Raw genomic sequence first — 21425 nt, forward strand, 5'->3', positions numbered from 1 at the left:
CCATCCACTTGGTGAACCAATGAGTTTACTGGGGTTAGCATAGGAGCAAAGACAGCTGCATTGCTGACCCAGCCTAGGTACCAGTTCACAAAAGCTGCATTCCTGCAGCTCTCTAAGTGACTCACAGGCAGCTAGGTGTACCAGTCTCTTCTTAGGAGGACTTCCTGTTTATATGACCTTGGGCAGGACCTCAGAGAATCTATTGAGTTTCAGGGACTTCCGGAAACTTGTGAGTTGCTTATTTCCTGAGCCTTAGAGACTCTCTCAGGGATGGAATGTTTTAGCTTGAAGGCCAGAACAACACAACAGGAACCTGCACTCTGCTGGAGAGGCAGGGACAGGTAGATTCCTAGAAACTTACTGGCTACCTAGCCTGGCCGGCATGGTAATGTTCCAGGCTAAGGAGAGACCCTGCCTCAAACTGAAGGTAGAGAGCATCTGAGTATGAACACCCAAGGTTATGCTCTGACTGCCACACATTCACCTCCTCCTACAGATACACACACACACACACACACACACACGCACGCACACACGCACAGCCATACATAGAGAAACACTCTGGGAAATGGGCAACAGCCCAACAGACAGGAGAACCGTGCTGTTTGAGTGTTCGCGTTTGTATGTGCACGTACATGTGTGCGGGTGGAGACCGGCAGTTCACACCAGACATCTTTCGACACTGCTCTCAACCTCTGTTTTAAGTATTTCTATTTACTCTGTGTATGCGTGGGTGTCAGCGGGCGAGCGCTTGCGCATGCGTACAGTACCTACAAGGGCCAGAAGAGGGCGCTGTTATCTCTGGAGCTGGAGTTACAGGTGGATTGAGAGCCACTGTACTAGGAACCAAACTCAGGTTCAAACTGTGCAGCAAGCCATCTTGACAGCTGAGAAACTTCTCCGGGCTTTTCGCCGCATTAGAGGGTCTCTTACAGAACCTAAAGCTCACTTATTCGGCTGGGTTGGTTGGCTGGTGAGCCCCAGGCACCCTCCAGTTTCTGCCTCCCCAGGGCTGGGATAACAAGTGCAGGTCATCATTGCGGGGCATTATTAGTACGTGGGTCCTGGAGCTCAAACTCAGGGCCTCTCGCTTGCCAAGGCGAGCACTTTACCGACTGAGCTATTTTCCCAGCCTCTATTTGGGGTTCTTACTCCTTAATCTACTGGTGGCTGGATCCCACCCCCAGCCCCCAAACAGACAAATGTGGTGCTTCCAACCACGGCACTAGGAAGAGCTAGGGGACAGGAGAGGTGGACGAAGGAACTCGTGATAAGCTGCCCATTTTGCCCTTCTGTTAGTTTCAGCAGACTCTCGCCTGAGGAATTTGCAGGCCCCCTCCCCATCCTTATCCTCCTGCACTCCTGCCCCGGTGTGAGCAGAGAGCGAGCATCCCACACGGAAGCCATTCTCGAGCTGGCTCCCCAATGTCCTGCTTCTAATCTGTACCACTTGGTGAGTCCAGCTGGGCTCCCAGAAGCCCCCGGGGCACGATGGGGTGGAAGTTTCCCTCGTCTCCCTAGAAACCCCTAAGCTTCATTTGCTTCAAATTCAGCCACAGGTGTGGGTGGGAAACCGGAGCGTCCGGATTTCCAACTCTTTTGCTCTTTGTGAGCTGGTGGTCTCTGTTCTCGTCTTTGCATTAATTGCGGGGATCCTGCCACCTTCTCCAGCTACAGGAGGAGCGGATCCTGAGGAAAAGTACGATTCGTTCTTGCTAAACTGTGAATGGCTAGAGGGGGGAAGAGGAAAAGGGTTTCCGCACTTTGTCGGCCACTACTCAAATGTGATAAACCGGACTTTCGACACAACACTTACTCTTCACCGTGGTGAATTTTCCTTATGAACCTAGCAACTAAGAATCCAGGAGTTAAGGAAGTTAGTTGCCAACCTTCCCTCCTGGTCAGTTTGGCTAGAGAAGGATCCAGGGGGGATTGGGGAAGATCTTGCACAGAGGCAAAGGTGCTTACGTTTATTCATTTCAATTTGGGGGAGAAGGGGGTCTTGACCTGTGTAGGTCAAAGACAACTTGAAAAAAGGCATTTCTCTCCTTCCGCCAACATCAGATTAGTCAGCAAGTACCTTGTTCTGATGATGATGATGATGATTTAGTCAACTTTACACAAGCTAGAGTCATCTGAGAAGGAGCCACCACTTAAAAACATGCCTCCATAAGGCCCCTGTAGGCAAGCCTGTAAGGCATTTTCTTCATTAGCGATTGATGAGACCCAGCCCATTGTAGGCCGATGACAATCCTGGGGAGATGGTTGTAAAATGAAGCAGCTGAGCAAGCTGTGAGGAACAGCAGTGAGCAGCACCCTCCACAGCCTCGGCATCAGCTCCTGTCTCCAGGTTCCTGCCTTGATTTTTCTGCCCCGACTTTCCTTCAGGAAAGCTCTAAGCTGAATAGACCCTTTTGTCTTCAAGTGGCATTTGGTCACAATGTTTTATTACAGCAATAGAAACCCCTAACTAAGATGTGCCTTTTTTCCTGAACAATCTCACCAGCTCCTCAGATTGTGTGTGTGTGTGTGTGTGTGTGTGTGTGTGTGTGTGTGATATGTATGGGCCAGGGTATGTTTGTGTGGCAAGCACTTTACTTCTGAACTACATCCCAGCCCCTCCCTGGGGAATTCTAGGCAGGGGCTCTACCACTGAGCCACGCCCCCAGCCCCTCACTGGGGGATTCTAGGCAGGGGCTCTACCACTGAGCTGCATATCTAGCTCTCTTTATTTTGAGACAGGGTCTCACTAAATTGCTTAAGGCTCTTGATCCTCATGCATCAGCCTTAAGTAACTGGGATCACAGGGCTGTCTTGTCAGGCCCCAGTTCAGTTTGGGTTTTCTGAGTCTGGCACCCTTAATCTTAGGACCTAGGGACTGAGGGTAATGTCAGCCCTCCATACCAAAAGGATACAACTAACTGTGGAGACAGTACCAGGTTTTCTAAAGAAATGGTTTGGTTCTATTTCTTCCAAGGAGAACCTTCCTGTTTTTACTCTGTGGTACTTTTTGTTTATTGTGTATCATGCGCACACACATTCACATCTATGCCTGCATGTGGATGGAGGTCAGAGGACAAGGTTGAACTCGTGTGTTAAGGTTGGCAACAAGATCCCTTACCCACAGACCCATCCTGCCAGCAAGAACCACAATGTTTTAAAAGGAAATGAGACCAGAGCCATGAGTATCTCCACTTTACAGACAGGGAAACAAAACTCAGAGAGGTTAGTTAACTGATCCAACGTCACACAGCCTGAATGAAACCTAGGCAGTCTGAGCTCTCAACTACCATGGTTGGCTTATTCAGGCTTTGGCCTCAATGGGGGTTGATGGGATTAGATAAGTTTACAGGGAACATATAATATCACAGACTTGACACCAGAGATGATGACCGGTAAAGTTCCTTCACCATAACCTTCACCGTAACAGCTATCCTCTCCACAAAGGCCACCTCTAGGCTCTCTCAGGCCATTGAAAGAGAATGCCCCCCGCCTCTCTCTCTCTCTCTCTCTCTCTCTCTCTCTCTCTCTCTCTCTCGATCTTCTCTCTCATGGCACAAGCCAGGATGTATGAACTCCAGCATCAAAGTCATCTTTATCTCTGTCTTAAATCCCTGTGGCTGTAACCCGAGCCCTTCCCTGTGTCGGTGTGGAAATGGAGAACAGCTGTGGTGGGAACAGAGCGGCTGCTGTGGGGGTGGGGGGTAGGAGGTACTTCCTGTGCACAGGAGGAAGTTCCAGGGGGAAGGGCTATCAGGATCACGGGGACCTACAGCCAGAGAAATGCAAGATGTCAGCTGAGGGTCTCCTGGGCAGAGTGAGGGAGAGCAGATCTGCCTGGGAAACCTGTGAACAAGTCAGAGAGGCCCATCCCTACCCACCCCTGCTCAGCTCCCTACGCAATAGCTTGTCCACAGTGCTTGCATTCTATACTCTAGCCTCCTCTTACTTGTGTTTATAATTAGGAATGTTTATTATTATTATTTGAATGATGAGAATTAAATCCAGGGCCTCCTGCATATAAGAAAATGCTTTACTGCTGAGCCATGCCCCCAGCCCCTCACTGGGGGATTCTAGGCAGGGGCTCTACCACTGAGCCACGCCCCCAGCCCCTCACTGGCCATTCTTATGCAAGTAGCCTCCCAAGTATCTGAGATTACTGGTCTGCACCATCATGCTGGACTTCTGATTTGGGAATCAATCTTTTTCTTTTTTGTCTCTGTCTCTTTAGCTTCCTTCCCTCCAACTTCCCCATGCCGTCATCCCCATTTCTCTTTGTCCCCCAACCCCCACCCTGTTTGAGTATGTGTATGCTGTGGAGCACATAAATGAAGTTACAGGACAACCTCAGGACTTGGTTCTTACCCTGTTAGAGGGAAGGCTCTTGCCGGCTTTGCTCTGGATATGCCACACTAGCTGGCCTGAGAGGGTTTGTGGATTCTCTCAAAAGAGCTGGAATTATGTGTGTGCTACTACAGCCAGACTTATGTGGGTTCTGGCAATTCAAACCTGGGTCTTCATTCTTGTGAGGCAAGCATGTTACCCATTGTGCCATCTTTATAAGCCCAGAAATCAGGGTTATTTGTAACTTGGTCTTCCTTGAGCAAGACTGCCACGCACATTCCCATGCATGCCTTTTGATGGATGAATGTATGTATTCATTTTGTTGGACATGTTAGGCAAGTTAGCTTATAGTTAGACCTATTAGACACAGAAAGTTCTTTAGCAGTGGTTGTTCCATGAGCTGGTGAGATCACTCAGTGGGTAAAGGTGTTTGCTCCCAAGCCTGATGACCTGAGTTCAATCCCCAGACACACAGGGTAGGAGAGAAGTGACTTGTGTAATGTGTCCTCGGAGCTCCACGTTCATGCTAGCACATACATATGTCCCCACACAAACAATAAGTACATAAGATAATAGATAATTCGAAAGTCACTGCACAGCACCTGTGAGGTGTGAGGTTCCCAGATGCTCTGGTCCTCCCCTGGAACGTTCTGTTCATCTATTTAGTGTCAGCCACTTTGGTGGGTGTGGTTTCATTTGCACTGGTTGGTCCTGGATAATGAACTTGAGCCTTTCCCATGGTCATTGGGTATTTGAAGATCGTCTATTCAGATGCATTAGTTAATTTTTCATACCTGCGGATTCAGCAGTGGTTCTCAGTACTTGACATGCACAACTTAAGGAATGGAAATTTTATTTTGCCTGTTGGTGTGTGGGTGTGTGTATACATGTTGGCGTGTGCTCATGTTGGCATGTGCTCATGTTGGCATGTGAGCGTGTTAGTGGGTGCATGTTGATGTGCATGCATGTTGGCCTGTATGCATGGTAGTATGTGTGAATGCTGTGGAGGCCAGAGATCAACCTCTGCTGATGTTCCTCTGTGCTGTCCATTTTGGTTTTTTAATTATTTTCATTTTATGTGTATGAGCATTTGTATGCATGTATGTGCACCGTGTGTATTGGTGCCTGAAGAGGCCAGAGGGGAGTGTCATGTCCCCTAGAACTGGAGTTAGAAACAGCTATGAGACATGTGGGTCATGAGACTAGAACCCTTGAACTTCTGATCCTCCTGACTCTACTTCCCAAGTGTTGGGATAACACACATATACCAGTACAGCTGTTTTAGGCAGCGGTGGGAATGAAGCCAAGGACTTTCTCAATGGTAGGTGTCTTAGACACCATGACCAAGGCAACTCTCATAAGGACACCATTTAATTGGGGCTGGCTGACAGGTTCAGAGGTTCAGTCCATTATCATCAAGTCAGGAATATGGCGCCATCCAGGCAGGCATGGTGCAGGAAGAGCTGAGAGTTCTACATCTTCATCCAAAGGGAAACTGGAAAAGACTAGCTTCCAGGCAGCTAGAAAAAGAGTGGGTCTTACAGCCCTCACCCTCAGTGACACACCTACTCCAATACACCTCTGAAGAGTGCCACTCTCTGGGCCAAACATATTCAAACCACCACACTAGGTGAGCACTCTACTTGCTGAGCTATCGCCAACCCCCCCACCATGTGTCTTGGCTAGTTTTCTATCAGGTGATACAAGCTAGAGGCATCTGAAAGGAGGGAATCTCGATTGAGAAAATGCTCCCATTAACAATCAGCTGGAGACAACCGTGAAGGGCATATTTGTTTGAAATAGTAATTGAGGGGAGAGGACTTTGTGGGTAGGGCCATCCCGGGGCTGGTGGTTCCAGTATCTGTAAGAAAGCAGGCTGAACAAGACATGAGGAGCAAGAAGGTAAGCAGCATCCCTCCATGGCCTCTGCAGCAGCTCCAGGTTCCTGACCTGTTTTGAGTTCCTGTCCTGACTTCCTTTGGTGATGAATAGTGATGTGGAAGTGTAAGCCGAATAAACCCTTTTCTCCACAACTTGCTTCTGGTCACGGAGCTTCATCATAACAGTAGTAACTCCAAGTAGGGCAGCATGGTTGTCCATTAAAAGCCCCCCATGCCCCTTCTTCAATGTGAAGTAAGGGCTTTGTTCATTGCAACTTGGCCATCAGAAGTCACCAGTTTCACTCTAGCAGAGGTCAATAGACCCACAATGGGAAGCCCCCAGAACAGAAGGTCAGAGTTGGAACTCAGATTGGATATTTGAGTCACCTGTAAGGACCTGTCTTAAAAAATTGGTTTTGCATCTCAGGGGCTGAGGCAAAAAGTCAAAGTCGAGGCTGACACTAGAGTCAAGAAGATGCGGCTCTGGGGGCAGAGTGCTTGTCTTAGAGCCCAGCACTCGATGGCAGAGGGGGGATCAGAGGACAAAGCCATTGTCAAGTACATGAGTTTGAGGTCAACCTGGGCTACACAAGACTTTGTCTCAAAAAACAAATGGAAGGCGAGATGGGGGAATTAGGAGTATATACTGCTTGCTCTAGTCTGGTTTCTATTGCTATGATACATTCCATGACCAAAAGCAACTTGGAGAGGGATGGTTTATTTCACTTTACACTTTATAGTTCCCTCATGAAGGAACCTCAAGCAGGAACCTAGAGGCAGGAACTGAAGCAGAATCCATGGAGGAATGCTGCTCCCTGGCTTGTTCTCAGGCTGATGTTCTGTTACCTTTCTCATGACACTCTTGCCACCTAGCCAAGGGTGGTAACCCCCAGAGCCAACTGGGCCCTCTGGCATCAATCAGGGGACCTGAGTTTAGTCCCAAGGGCCTACATCAACTGGCTCATGACTGCCTGTAACTTTAATTCTAGGGGAATCTGATACCCTCTTTCTGGCCTCTGTAGAAACCTGTGCTCAGGCCATAAACCCTTAGATAGACCTATGTGTATATACACATCATTAGGGGGAAAAAAGAAATATCCGAGGTTAGGGAAATCTGAGTTCAAGGCTAGTTTGAGTTTGGTTTATATACTGAATTTCAGGTCAGCCAGGCCTATATTGATAACCACCTGCCTTAGAAAGAGAAAAGGGGAGGGAGAGAGGGAAGAAGAAAAAAGAAAGGAAGTAAGAAAAATGGGAGAAAGGGGGGAAAGAGAGAGAAATGAGGAAAATAGACATCCCTTTCTCCCCTGACTTCTCCCCATCCCATACAACAACCCTAATGAGGCAGAGATGGCCAACCCTATTTTTAGACCAGCAGCCTGAGCCAAGATGTTACATCACCCAGAAGTTCTATAAAAGCAAGAGGGAAACTTGCCCACTTCAATGCAACTATTTCTGTTTGTCCCCATCTTCTTCCATCCCTGGCTTTTATATAATTACAAACAGAATACAGATCCAATTTTGTCCATCTTTTTATATAGCACTGATATTTTTCCCCATTTAAAAAATGTAATTGTGTCATTGGGCTGGGGTGTAGCTTAGTAGGAGGAAACATACAAAGCCTACACGAAACTCTGAGTTTAAACACCAGAAATAGCATTTTCATATATGGGGAAAATTTAGTTTGTCAAGGCTTTAAACTTTTTAAAAGAAAAGTGGGTGCCCGGGATGTGGCTCAATTGGTAGAGTACCTACCTAGCATATTTAAGACTCTGGGTCATCCCCAGCATTGCAGAAACCACACCTGGTGGCACACGCCTGTAATTCCAGCACCTAGGCAGGAGGATTAGGTCATCTTTGGCTCATCCAAACCCATGTTGAACTCCCCATTTTTGGGTATTTTCTGCATATTCATGTTTTGTGTTTTCTTCTTTCTAGTTTCTCTCTTCTTTGAGTGATGTTCATCCTTTACCATATTTCTGAGAGGAGGCATGTGGTGTATGAATACATGTTTAAGAATATGCATGTCCAAGGCCTTCGTTCCAGTCTCAAATCTTTTGTGATAGTTGTGCTGGGTATAGGATCTTAGCCAGAAAAATGTTCTTTCTCAAAAGAACACTGGTGGCTTCCACATCCCACTCCATCTATTTGGTGCTATTTAAGATTCCAATGCTAACCTGATTCTGACATTTCCACAGGCTTCATTTTATCTTTGGAAACATTTATTATTTTCCTTACCTCTGAGAGTGTGAACTTTTGCGATTATGTCTTTTTAAAGATTTGTTTTATTCCTCTCTTCCTCTCTCCAATTTTCACACTTTCCCCTTCCAATACTGTAAACACATCCCTATATCTCAATCTTGTATTAAATTTTCTATTAGCTTTTTAAAATTTTCACTTCTGAACGCGCACTTTTATTCTCGATGTGATAAAATACCACAACAAAACAACTTAAGGGGAAAAGGTGGTTTGGGGGTTGTTGGGGTTTTGTTTTTTTGATTTTTACTGGAGGTACATCACGGGAGAGAAGTCAAGGTTAGCGGAAAGTTGAAATAGCTGGTTCGTGGCCCACCTGCAGTCAGGAACCAGCAATGAGTGTTTCAGTGCTCAGTTCAACAGCTCTGCTTTATACAGCTCTGGATTCCTGCCCAGGGAACAGTCTCATCCAAGGCCAATGTGGGCCTTTCCACCTCAGTTAACTTAGTCATGAAAATCCCCGCAGGCAAATGCATATGTCTGTCTCCCAGGTGATCACAGGTCCTGCCAAGTCCAGAGCCTACGAGTTGGCTCAGTGGGTAAAGGTGTTTGCCACTAAGCTGGAAGACCCGAGTCCAGTCCCTAGGACATACATGGATGTAAGTTAGCCTTTGACCTCCACATGTATGCAGCACATGTGCCAGATGCACACACAAAGCAAATAAATGTAAACACAACCACAAGAGGGATACAGTATACTCACGATCTCTCTAAAGGTACCGAAGAGACTCAAAACACTGTGAGTTTTGGAGGACTTGTTTGGTTTTTTAAATTTTTGCTTGTTTTTCTTTTCTTCTGTTTACTCATGCTCTGTTCTGAATTTTTGTTCTTCTCTCTTGGTCCTTGTATCCCATTTTAGGGACCATACTGATGTGCTAAATGGTTGCTGGACAATGCTGGGCTTGTCCTCCTAGAACTTGGGGCTTCTCTGTGCAAAGGTCCCGCCTTGCCCAGATGTGACTTCTGCTGGTCGGCTTTCTTGGGCTGCTGGGTTTCCCCAGATAGGAATCTTACTGTGGCAGAGCCCTGCTGCTGCCTTTCCTGGGAGCCACCTGCTGGGCTCAGGAGAACAGGGTCACTGTTCCTTTAGATGGCCTATTTAGGGTCTGTGACTAATGTCCCACAGTAAGATTCTACTATCTCTTTAAACTCCTACCTTATTGACAAAGCCTTTTTCAAAGCCCACCCTCAGGAAACCAGCCTCATGCAGGAGGTGAGGACTGAGTTCTGAGAGTACAGCCCCCCTCCCCCCACCAGCAGCAGTGCCAAGAAAATGCAGACAGCCAGAGGACCCATCAACTCCTATCTTGCTGTGGGTGGGTGGCCAGTGTGTTGGTGAGAAGCTAAGGATGAAGGGGGACCTCAGGAACCTGCCTAAGGCCCTGGGTTTAATCCAGCCTGGACCCCTTTTACAGGTAGGACAACTGATGTTACCCTGCAGTGAACAAGAGAGGGCTCAAGCTCAAAGTCTCAATATGTAGCCCAGGCTGGCCTTAAACATACTATGTAGCCCATTACTAGGCTAACTTCAGTTTGCAGTAATTGTTCTTTCCTGGAATTACAAGTGTGTGCTACCATGCTTAGCCACCTGGTACCGTCACCCCTCTCTGGGGTGGAACAGGGTGGAGCTAGAGGTCAAGTGGAGGTCAGAGAACAACTCTACTGATCAGGTCTCGACTTCCACCTTATTTTGAGTTCCGGGGAACTGCAAAGGCAAACACCTTTACCCAGCAAGCCATCTTGCTAGTCCCATGGCTGGCCTGAAAACTCATAATCCTCCTGCCTCTACTTCGCCATCTTTTACTAGCAGGAGCCACCACAACGGGCCACTTTACTTTTTGTGACAGGGCTTCTTCTCATCGGCCTGGTAATTGAGGTGACAAATCAGCCCCAGAGGCCCACAAATGGGCACCACCATCATCCTTGTCTTTTTGGGTGGCCCCTGGGGATTGATTTTGGGTCCTTATAAGGTAAGCCCTGTGCTGAGAGAGCTTCTCCCAGCCCCGCCTGAAGCACTTAGGGTTCGTGGGGACCAGCAGATTATTGGTCTAGTTTCTGCTCTAGGTGCTGGGAATGTCCTCGCTCCTGTTTCCTCCTGGCCTGACTTGTGGAGTACTCAGGGTGGACTAAAATCTCTCAGGACCCCCAAAGTTAAGGCCTGCATCTTACTTAGGGCCACCGAGGCCGGGAGCAAGGCAGATATGTCTTTGGGCGGGTCCCAGAGCCAGGGGACAGGATCAGCCCCACCTACGCTGGTTAGTAATTAGAACAAGTTAGACAAACTTGCTTTAACTGCCTGTTGGTGACATGTTCCAGGGAAGCTATAAACCAACCAGATGTGCAAGGCCTGCTCAGGCTGGTGCCATGGGGTGTCCAAGATGGTTGGACCTCTAAGACACACACCCCCAGGCTGGAAAATAGGGCATGCCTCACCCACCCAGTATCTTCCAAGAGCCAAGCCTCTGTGCACATGACAAACCAGCCAAAAGCAAGAGCAGACTGGATTGGGCCTAACACAGTTCCAGAAACAGGTCCCTGAAGACCCTAAGGCTCCCTCCCTAGACTGCCCTTGCCCCCTCCAAAGGGTCTTATTTGTCGCTTCAGACCCTGGAAACAGCCTCTAGAAGCCTTTAGAGGCTCAGGAATGTTCCATTTGCCCAGATCCCTGGAAGGGCCAAGGCACTAGCTTACCCCAAGCCAGGTCTGCTGTGGCCTTCTGGCTGTTCGTGGTGCACCCCTGGGGTGGGGTGGGGACCTCCTAGTCTGGGACAGGGGTGCCAAGGTTCAAGGTGAAAATCACTTTTGTAACATGGGCCAAGCAGGGTGTGGTGGTGGATGCTTTTAGTCCCAGCACTTAGGAGGTAGAGGCAGGAAGATCAGGGGTTCAAAGTCATCCTGGGCCAGTCCAAGTCCCAATTGTCCTGAGGCTGCTGAGGAACCAAAGAGCCTCTACAGACACACACTGTCCTGTCCAGCTAACCCACAGCCAATAGAGTTGTGACTCCACAAAAGGGTTCCTGGGTTTCACAGAGCCTCAGGGTGGATTAGGAGCTATAAGGGGTCTTGTAAGGAGAGGGTTGGGGGGTTAGGGTGGGACTGGCAGGTGAGGGTGAAGAGGGTACATTGGAAAATGGATCAAGGATGGGAAGGAGATGGGGATGGGGTTGGTGGACATGGGGGAGGCGGAGTATAATAGGGAAGAATGCTTCGGAGATGGGGAGGAAAGAGTCGGGGGGGAGGCAGGGAGGATGGGAAGTAGGGGTGGGGACAAGTGGGGGATGAGGTGTTGTGGGGAGGGAGCAGATGACAGATGGGTGGGAGAAAATGGGAGATGTTTAGGGAGGAAGTAGGAGATGGGTAGAAGGTAACAGGAGAGATGGGTGGGGGATGGGTTGGGAGTGGGTGGGGCATGAGTTAGGGGTGGGTGGGGCATGGGTTGGGAGTGGGTGGGGCATGGGTTGGGAGTGGGTGGGGCATGAGTTAGGGGTAGATGAGGAATGAGTTGGGGGTGCGTGGGGAATTATGGGTATGTGGGGAATTAGTTAAGGGTAGGTGGGGAATGGGGGTGGGTGGGAATGGATGAGGACTTCAGTGTAGGATGGATGAGGGTGTGTGGGGGATGGATGAGGGTTGAGTGAAGAGGACACAAGACAGGGCTGGAGTGGTGGATGGATGGTCCTGTGCTTCTTTTGGTTCTTGCCCATCCTGTTAAGGGCCTAGACATCACTCTGAGAGAGGAAGGAGACACTGGGGTCCTCTGGCTCTCTTGCTCCCCTTCCTCCCCACGTTCTTCAAAGGTAAGTCTCTCGGGACCCAGTGTTTCATCAGTGGCCCTCCCTGAACTCCAGTGTCCATGGCCCTTTCCTTTTTGGCTGGTCCCATCCCTGAGAGGATCCTTCACTTTCTGCTCCAACCTCAGCAGGCTCTAGTGGCTGTGACCTCCTAGCTCCTGGTTTCCAAGGATGAGACAGATTGCCTGACTGCAATCTGAGATGGCTTCTGCATTGTTTCTCTCTCTTGCTTTTTTGATTTTGATTTTTATTTTTTTCTCTTTACTTCCAGATACCCTCTAGGGAACAAACGCATTCAATCTACCACGTTTAACCAAGAAACAAAAAACAAAAAAAAACACCACCTCCCCCTCTTGCTTTTCCTCTGTAAATTTCTGTCTGGTTTCCACCTCAGATACTGCATACAGTCTTCATTCCTCCCTTGTGTTGTATTCAGTGTTTACCCTTCCTCCTTTAATCTGTTTTATGTATCAGAATGACAAGGTTTTATGGGGAGGGGAAAGAGAATCCTTGTTCCTAAAACTTGTTTATAAACCACTGATGTGGAGTGGCCTTGGGTAGGAGGGAGGGAAGGGGGGGAGATATGCGGTGAGTGCTCCATGCAAGACATACAGTTCCTTCCAATGAGTCCAGAGGGCCGGGAGCGGGGTGGGCCAGGTGCCGTTCTTCTTGCGAAGTGATTTTTGGTTTGAGCCTGGAGGGTAGGAGTGGGGACGGAGGACACAGCCCCAGTCACCTGTACTCATAACCCTGCAGTAACAGATTTGTAGAGCCAGGTGGCACATGCCTGTCACCCCAGCTACTGTGGAGCCCAAGGCAAAGGGTGGAAAGTTGTAGACCAGACTGGATACAGAATGAGTTCAGGACTAATCCGAGCACATTAGTGCGACCTTGTTTCAGAATACAAAGTAAAATGGGGCCTGGGGTCGTGGCTCAATGGTAGAGCCCCTGCCTAGAATCCCCCAGTGAGGGGCTGGGGCGTGGCTCAGTGGTAGAGCCCCAGCCTAGAATCCTCCAATGAGGGGCTGGGGGCGTGGCTCAGTGGTACAGCACTTACTCTAGTCCAACCCTCAGTATCTCAGAAACAAGACAGAACAACAGTTGGATACTTTGGACTTCGTTTGCTAAAAAGCACAGACTCCTCACTGCAGGTTTCTAAGAAAAAGCATTCTGGAAGCCTGGCATCTCTGCCTTCCTCCTCCATTTATTCTTTACTTTGGGTCAGCTGCTACCTCTGCTCTAGGTTCATTTATCACTCAGGGGCATCCATCTAAAACTTGGTGATACCTGATCTAGCTTATCCCCGTTCACAGTGAAGGGTGAGATTGCGGCGGTGGGTACCTTACTGTCAGCATCCACACCCTCCTTTCCAGACCATGTAGAGGCTCCAGTCTTTGTGGACCTGTAGTGATGGGGTTGGAGAAATGGCTCAGTGGTTAGGAGCAATTGCCATTCTCCTTAAAGACAGAGTTTAGTTCTAAGAACTCATCTTACAAATTCCTGTAACTCCAGCAGATATGGCGCCCTCTTCTGGCCTCTGTTGGCACCTGCACGCACATGCGCAGACGCATACACACAGATATACACACACAGTCATACAGACAAGAATTGAAAATAAAATAAATCTTAAAAAAAAAAAAAACCCTAAACTTACAGTGACCTTGAATTCAGAAAAAGTGGGACGAAGCCCCTGCCAGAGTCCACAGGAACAGTTACTGCAGCTTAGAGCTGAAGTAACTCACTTCTGAGAATTAGCCTGTTCCCCTCAAGCAACAAAGGCTTCCTTTGAATCCCTTCGCAGAAGCAGACAGTGGCCAATCAGACCCTACCTTGACCAGGACTGCTTAATTACACACGGCTCTCCTTCCTTCCCTAACCCTTTCCCTTAAGCCAAGAGCTCAAAGGCTGACACAGTCATGTGACCACTCCACCACTGCGCATGTCCAACCCCCCCCTCATTATTGTTCGCTTTTTTTTCTTTGCTATTTCGGTGTATGTGTGTGCGTGTGGCACATGTACACGTGTGTGAAGGTTTGTGTACCTGTGCATATGCTTACAGAGGCCAGCGGAAGCCATCATATGTCTGCTCTGTCATCTTCACCTTATTCTCTTGAGGTGGGGTCTCTCCCTGAACCTGGAGCTCACTGCTTACCTGGCTGGGAAGCGCTCCCCACAGCACTGGTGGCACTGTATTACGGCACCCCCGAACTGTGCTATTTCAAAAACAAACAAACAAACAAAAAACATTTTGTTTGTGTGTGTGCACCTGTCATAGGACAACTTGTAGAAGTTGTTTTTCTCTTGCTCATATGTAAGCCCAAGTGTTTAAACCCGGTGGCTAGGCTTGGCAGAAAGCACCCTTACCCGCTATGCCAACCCGTTGGCCCTACACCTGGTTTTCGCAAGAGTTCTGGGGATTTGAACTCAAAGCCTCCTGCTAGCCTACGGAGCTACTTGCCCGTCCTTTACTTCTTAGAGATAGAGGCTTATATAGCCCAGGCTGGCCTTGGACTTTTGATCTTCCTGCCTCCCGCCCCCCCCCCCCCCACTCCCCAGGACTGGGATTCTGAGTGTGCACCACTGTGCCCGGTTGCTTCCCTCTGGACACACCAGGCAGGTAGCCCAGCTTGCGCACACTCGGAGAACTGGCGCTTTTGTCCTAACACTCATCATCACATCAGGACTGCCCACACCCCTCCGCAGCCCTCGTTGGCAGCAGCCTGGCAGCTATCAGACAGCGAAGCCTCCCAGGGCTCCTGGAATCTGTTTCCCTGCAAAACCAGGCTTTGAACTGCGTAAAGAAAAGAGAGGGCTGAGAGACAAGCCTTGGGGTCTAAAGTAATCAAAGCTCTCCAGGGTGGCTTTGAACGGCTCTTTTCCACATTAAAGAGCTTTGGTCTGGGGAGACAGACGTAAACAGACAATTAAAGTCCAGAGGAGGTGGAAGGCCTAGGGGAGCATTGTGACTGGTGGCTCTGTGGGGGAGGGAGTAGTAGTAGTAGTAGTAGTAGTAGTAGTATGTGTGTGTGTGTGATCTAGCTGTACAGTCCAATCTGTCCATGCTAGCCTAGAATTCTTGGTGGTCCTCCTCAGCCTTCCAAGTACTGGAATCATAGGTACCAGCAGAGCCACTGAGCACAGACCGGAGGGATTTACGGGTGGGCGGTGGTGGTGTTTGTTTTTAGACCGGGCTTCCTATCAAAGGCCGGCCTTGAACTTGATCCGTAACTGGGGTGATCCTAAATGCATCTGCAGCCTCCTCCTCTCATGCTGGGATCCAGGCCTGGGTTTTCAGTGCTGGAGGGAGGCTTCACACAAGCCAGGCAAGGGCCTTATGAGCTGAGCCCTCTCCTAAGCTGCAGAAGGAGCCTTAAAACCCGCAAACCTAGCTTTCACTTTCAGGCTTCCTGACCCTGGCAAACCCATCTTGCTGGCCTCCTGGTGTGAGGACCAAGCTCTAGCCACATTTCCACCCCCCCCCCAACTGTGCAGCCTTTCTACCTCCCATTAGACACCACAACCTCCAGCATGCTCTCCCTGACTGTCCCCTATCCAGGCAGTAGCCGTGACTTAGGCATTGCAGGTTGCAAAAAGAAGAATGGGCCTCAAGGATAAGGCCCTGAGGGATGGATAGGAGTTTTCCAGGCAAAAATTATTAGAGCTTACCCGACTGTCACTAGAGGATATCCTGGTGCCAGGCTTCTCTGTCCTGGGTATGTAAACCGTACCTTTACTTTGTTCTCCCTCTTTTCTTTTTCAGAATGTATGAACTGCACCCGGCTTAGTGACATGAGTGAACGGCTGACCACGCTGGAGGCCAAGGTTAGACCGGCTAGGTGGCCTAGGGAGCCGACAGTGAGTGGGGATGGAGGGTGGATGTGGTGAAAGAAAGCCCCTTTCCAAGGAGCCAGTCTGAGCAGCCTGGTCTTGGGCACCGAGAACCACTGAGGCTTCATGACTCTGTGTAGCCTCAGTTGGACCAGCCTTCTGAGGTAGGAAGGGAGATGACATTCTCAGGGAGTGGCCAGTCTAGGGCACTATCCTCCGAAGGCATGCTGAGAGGCTGATTTAGCAAAGCCTTCTCTCCAAAGCTGTTGTTTCCTAGTTAAGGACCTGCTTGGGACTGAGCACAGGGTATGGGGGGCAAATGGGATGCCTCTGGTGAACCCATGTTGGGCATCCCTTACCCTTGTGGGACCAGCCACACAACGGTATAGTATAGAATAGAAGGGGAAGGGAGTTAAGAGGGTAGGAGAGAGAGAGAGAGAGAGAGAGAGAGAGAGAGAGAGAGAGAGAAAGAGAGAGAGAGAAAGAGAGAGAGAGAGAGGAGTAGAGAAGTAGAGGCCGGCCATAAGCATGTGGAGAGAGAAGGGAAAGAAAATGGGGAGAGGCGGGACAAAGGAGTAAGAACAGGAGAAAGAGCAAGAAATCAAGAGAAAAGAGAGCAGGAGCGAGAGAGAGAGAGAGAGAGAGAGAGAGAGAGAGAGAGAGAGAGAGAGAGAGAGAGGAGGGGGAAGCAGCCCTTTTATAGTGTCGGGTAACTGTGGGTGGAGTTTGAAAGAATCCTAACACAGGGGAACTTATAGTAAGAGACTTGGAGGAGGAACTGCCAACCAGAGGGTCAAGTCCTCAGTGGGTGCCCCAGGGACAGAAGGACTTGTGGCGGAGGCTGCCCCGTGCAGAGAAAGGGCAAGGAAGGGCGCACAGAACCCAGGGCACGGGGCAGGTGTGTTCACTGGCTTACACTGGACTTGGGGCTCCACACTGTGGTTCCACTGGGGAGGAGGGGTTTGTGTGACAAGACTTTTCCTGGAGAGACACAACACACAGCTACTCACCCTAGATAGGGAGCCCAGGACAACCCAATGTACAGAAACCATCAGAGTGCAACTTGGTGAACCAATAAGTTTTTGGGTTTTTAAAAAGATTTATTTATTTATTTTATGTATATGAGCACACTGTAGCTGTCTTCAGACACACCAGAAGAGGGCATCAGATCCCATTACAGATGGTTGTAAGCCACCATGTGGTTGCTGGGAATTGAACTCAGGACCTCTGGAAGAGTAGTCAGTGCTCTTAATGGCTGAGCCATCTCTCCGGCCCCGCCAATGAGTTTTGTTGGGGTTATTCACAGAAATATGGGTGAGGGCTTACTTACAGGAGCAGAAATGACTCAAAGAGAGGTACCCTCCACCAAGGCCCTCTACAGTATGTGTGACAGTTCTCAGAGCTGGGGACCTGGAGTCCACTGCATCCTGTGGGCAGCTCAACAGGGCAGGGTATCCTTTCCAGGTGGTAAAACTCTACCTTGTAGTTCCTCCTGGGGGCGCTGTAGAGCAAGGCTGGAGTCTATCTTGAACTTCCAAACCCAGCTGCTCCCTTGTTCTCCACGGGATGAGGTTTCCTCAGAGTTAATTCTGGTCTCCCACGGCCTGCCCTGCTTTCTTCATCCTGGAATACAGTGTCTCTGTGGCCAGAAAGCAGGGGCCAGAAATCCAGAGGGCTGGGTGATGAGCAAGAAGAGCCTGGGGGTGGGGGGTGTCCTTCTGAGGTGACAGAAACTTTGGAAGGGATAGGGACTTCTGCAGTGGCTTGGCTGTCTGGGAAGAGCTAGCTCCAGAGAGGAGGGGGGTCTCTCCAGGGACCCGGAAAGGGAAGACTCAGCCTCAAGTCCCATATGCTTCATTTGTCAATGAGTCAAAATTCAGGTGGTGTATAGGCTTGGGAGATGACTCAGTCAGTAACACCCTGGCTTCGTGAGCATGAGGACCTGGGTTCGATTCCCAGCACCCATGTGGAAAAGCTAGTCGTAGTAGTGTAAACTTCTAATCCCAGTCCTGGGGGGTGGGGTTGTGGGGGAGACAGAGGATGCTTGGGGCTGACTGGCCAGCTAGTCTAGCTTCTTTGCCAGGTCCCAGAGAGAAACCCTGTTTCAAAGACCAACGTGAGCAGGGCCTAAGACACATCTGAGATCATCCTCTGACCTCCACAGAAATGTACACACGCACACACGCATGTGTCTCCCTGAACACATGTGTGCACAGAAATAGGAATGTTGAGCATACTTGGGGAGCAAGAGCATGGAAGACACTCCTGACCCTAATCATGTCATCCTGGGTTGTGAGTCTGAGGCTAGCCAGAGCTATACAGCAAGACTGTCTAAAAGAAAAGGAGGGAGGGAGGCAGGGAGGGAGGAAGAAATGAATTTTAAGCCTGATCTACATAGCAAGACTCTATCTAAAAAAAAAATGACTGAATGAATGACAGATAGATAGAAAGAAAGAAAGAAAGATAGATAGATAGATGGATGGATGGATGGATAGATAGATAGATAGATAGATAGATAGATAGATAGATGGATGGATGGATAGATGGATAGATAGATAGATAGATAGATAGATAGATAGATAGATAGATAGATGGATGGATAGATGGATAGATAGAAAGATAGATAGAAAAGATGGTCCCGGGAGATAACTCAGTGGGTGAGGATATTTACTTCCAAGTCTGATGACCTGAGTACACACACACACACACACACACACACACACACACACACTGTCTTAGTCAGGGTTTCTATTCCTACACAAACATCATGACCAAGAAGCAAGTTGGGGAGAAAAGGGTTTATTCAGCTTACACTTCCACATTGCTGTTCATCACCAAAGGAAGTCAGGACTGGAACTCAAGCAGGTCAGGAAGCAGAAGCTGATGCAGAGGCCATGGAGGGATGTTACTTACTGGCTTGCTTCCCCTGGCTTGCTCAGCCTGCTTTCTTATAGAACCCAGGTCTATCAGCCCAGGGATGGCTCCACCCACAATGGGCTGGGCCCTCCCCCCTTGATCATTAGTTGAGAAAATGTCTTACAGCTGGATCTCATGGAGCCATTTCCTCAAGGGAGGTTCCTTTCTCTGTAATAACTCCAGCTTGTGTCAAGTTGACACAAAACCAGCCAGTACACACACACATACACACACTATTAAAAGAATGAAGGGACAGGTTGTGAGGGATTATGCAGAACCTAGTGTATCCAAGGCCCCATGTCATGTACATTTACTGTAATCAGACCACTGTGCAAGTAGGCAGAGCCTGGCGCAGGCTCAGTGCACTGCTGAGAGCTGAGAGGCCAGGCTGCCTATTTTCTCTGGAGTCAGCATCTCCTCAGAGACTTGGGTGAACTTGGGGTGGAGAGCTTGGGAAGGGTGGGTAGGACACTGGGACAAACTTCTGCCCCTAAGGTTTCATAGCAGGGGAGGGAGTTTGGCTTGAGGGACATTTTCCAAAGCCAGTAGGGTTTGGCAGGAAAAACTGACCCTGACAACCTAGCTTGGCTCTGGTTCAGCACTCTGGGTGTCAAAAGTCACAGCTTTTGGGGGCCAGCTGTCTCCCTGCACCTGGCTCTCATACATGCCCCCTGGCTGAGAGCAATTCCTCTCCATCCCCCAACCCCCACCCCTCCACCCCATCTCCACACTCCTAGTTTCCCTTGCCACACAGGGCCTCAGCAGTATAGGCCACAACCACCAAAGGCTTGCCTCAGTCCTTCAGACTGGCAGATGACCTCAGGGCACCAAGATGGGATGGGGGTGGGGGGGTACTGACATCCAGAAGCTGGGGCATGATGCCTGGGGGGGGTAGCTTGAACTGGGGAGCCTGCGGCCCACCCTGGGGCAGAGCCCAATTCCCCAGCCCAGGTTGCTTAGAACAGACTTGTGAGTGTTCAGGTAAGGGCTGAGGACCCTTAACTTGGCCCCCTGTCCCCCTCCCGCATCGCTTTCTAGTTGGCCATGTGTCTCCTGGCTGAGGCAGCCTGCCTGAGAGCCACAGGGCAGAAACCTGGAGACTGAGACGTCTAGTTTCTCAGATAAGACTACTGTGTGGGTGCGAGCTGGAGAGATGGCTCAGTGGTTAAGAGCACCGGCTGCTCTTCCAGAGGTCATGAGTTCAATTCCCAGTAGCCACCTGGTGGTTCACAACTGTCTCTGATGCCCCCTTCTGGTAAGAAGGCATATATGCAGACAGCACACATACAAAAGAAAAAATAAAGACCACTGTGTGGTGCATCAAGTTGCAAGAGACAGACAGACACACAGCCAACAGGAGCTCACTCTCTAAGTATGTTTGTTCCGATGGAAATCCAAGAATTTGTGGTTTGGGGAATTTGTCCTGTGACTAAAGGACCCAGGATCATTTCTCCCTCAGCCTTCCCAAGAACTGCTGTCTGAACTCCCATGTGATGCCTCATGATTCTACAGTGGCTGCCACAGCTAAAGGTGTCCCACCCTCACACCAGATCAATAATATAGAAAAGGCAAGACTTAGGCAGAGTGCCCAGCAGACTTGTCGTGTCTCGTGGGCCAGCACTGGGGCCCAGAGGTCCCCAGACCGGAAGCTGAGCACTGACAAAGCAGAAAGAGACTGCCGTGACTGTTGAATTATGTTTTCCCAACCCTCTCTGGGACATACAGATAGAACACAATTGGAAAGCTAGAGCAGTGGTTCTCAACCTGTGGGTCACGACCCCTCCGGGAGCCAAATGATCCTTTTACAGGGGTCGCCTAAGGCCATTGGAAAATACAGATATTTACGTTATGACTCATAACAGTAGCAAAATTTACAGCGACGAAGTAGCAATGAAAATGGTTGGGGGTCACCACACCGTGAGGAGCTGTGTTGAAGGGTGGCAGCATCAGGAAGGTCGGGGACCACTGCTCTAGAGCAAGGTATGAAGGGAAAGTTGAGGGACAGGTGGCCATTAGGGTGGGCTTCCCTTTGTCCCAGGCAGCAGGTCACCGGCTCCTTTTGTCTCCTCTCCTCCGAGTCCCACTTCATAACCTACAAGAACTGGGAGGGATCCCAGAAAGTTTCTGCGGGTGAAAATTACACAAATCCCAGCATGCATTGGTCTCTGGTCTCTTGATGGAGGAAGGTGAGGACCAGGTTGTGATGACATCATCAGGTCATTGTCGTAGAAATCTGTAGTCTGGTTTTCTTTTCTTTCTTTTTTCTTTTTCTTTTTTTAAAATTTAACTTTTAGTCCATTGAATGTGTGAGTGCACACACACACACATGGCCGCATAGTCCTGAGTCCAGGTACGCATGTATGCCACAGTGCGCATGTGCAAGCAGAAGTCAACATGGCGGAAATCACCT

At 49.4% G+C, this 21425-nt stretch overlaps 1 protein-coding gene across 2 annotated transcripts in view; it reads left to right on the forward strand.

Annotated features, from left to right (window-relative positions):
* COL26A1 (collagen type XXVI alpha 1 chain) overlaps positions 1-21425 on the forward strand; it is a gene marked incomplete at both ends in the record, with an annotated part of 127345 nt that overhangs the window by 88260 nt on the left and 17660 nt on the right. For both annotated transcript variants that reach the window (XM_080940435.1, XM_080940436.1), the window contains one exon: positions 16032-16093. In XM_080940435.1, the coding sequence (XP_080796561.1) occupies positions 16032-16093 (62 nt within the window). The remainder of the gene's footprint in view (positions 1-16031; positions 16094-21425) is intronic.

The sequence above is a fragment of the Micromys minutus genome (genome assembly GCF_963924665.1).
Source record: "Micromys minutus genome assembly, chromosome: 29".
Lineage (NCBI taxonomy): Eukaryota > Metazoa > Chordata > Mammalia > Rodentia > Muridae > Micromys > Micromys minutus.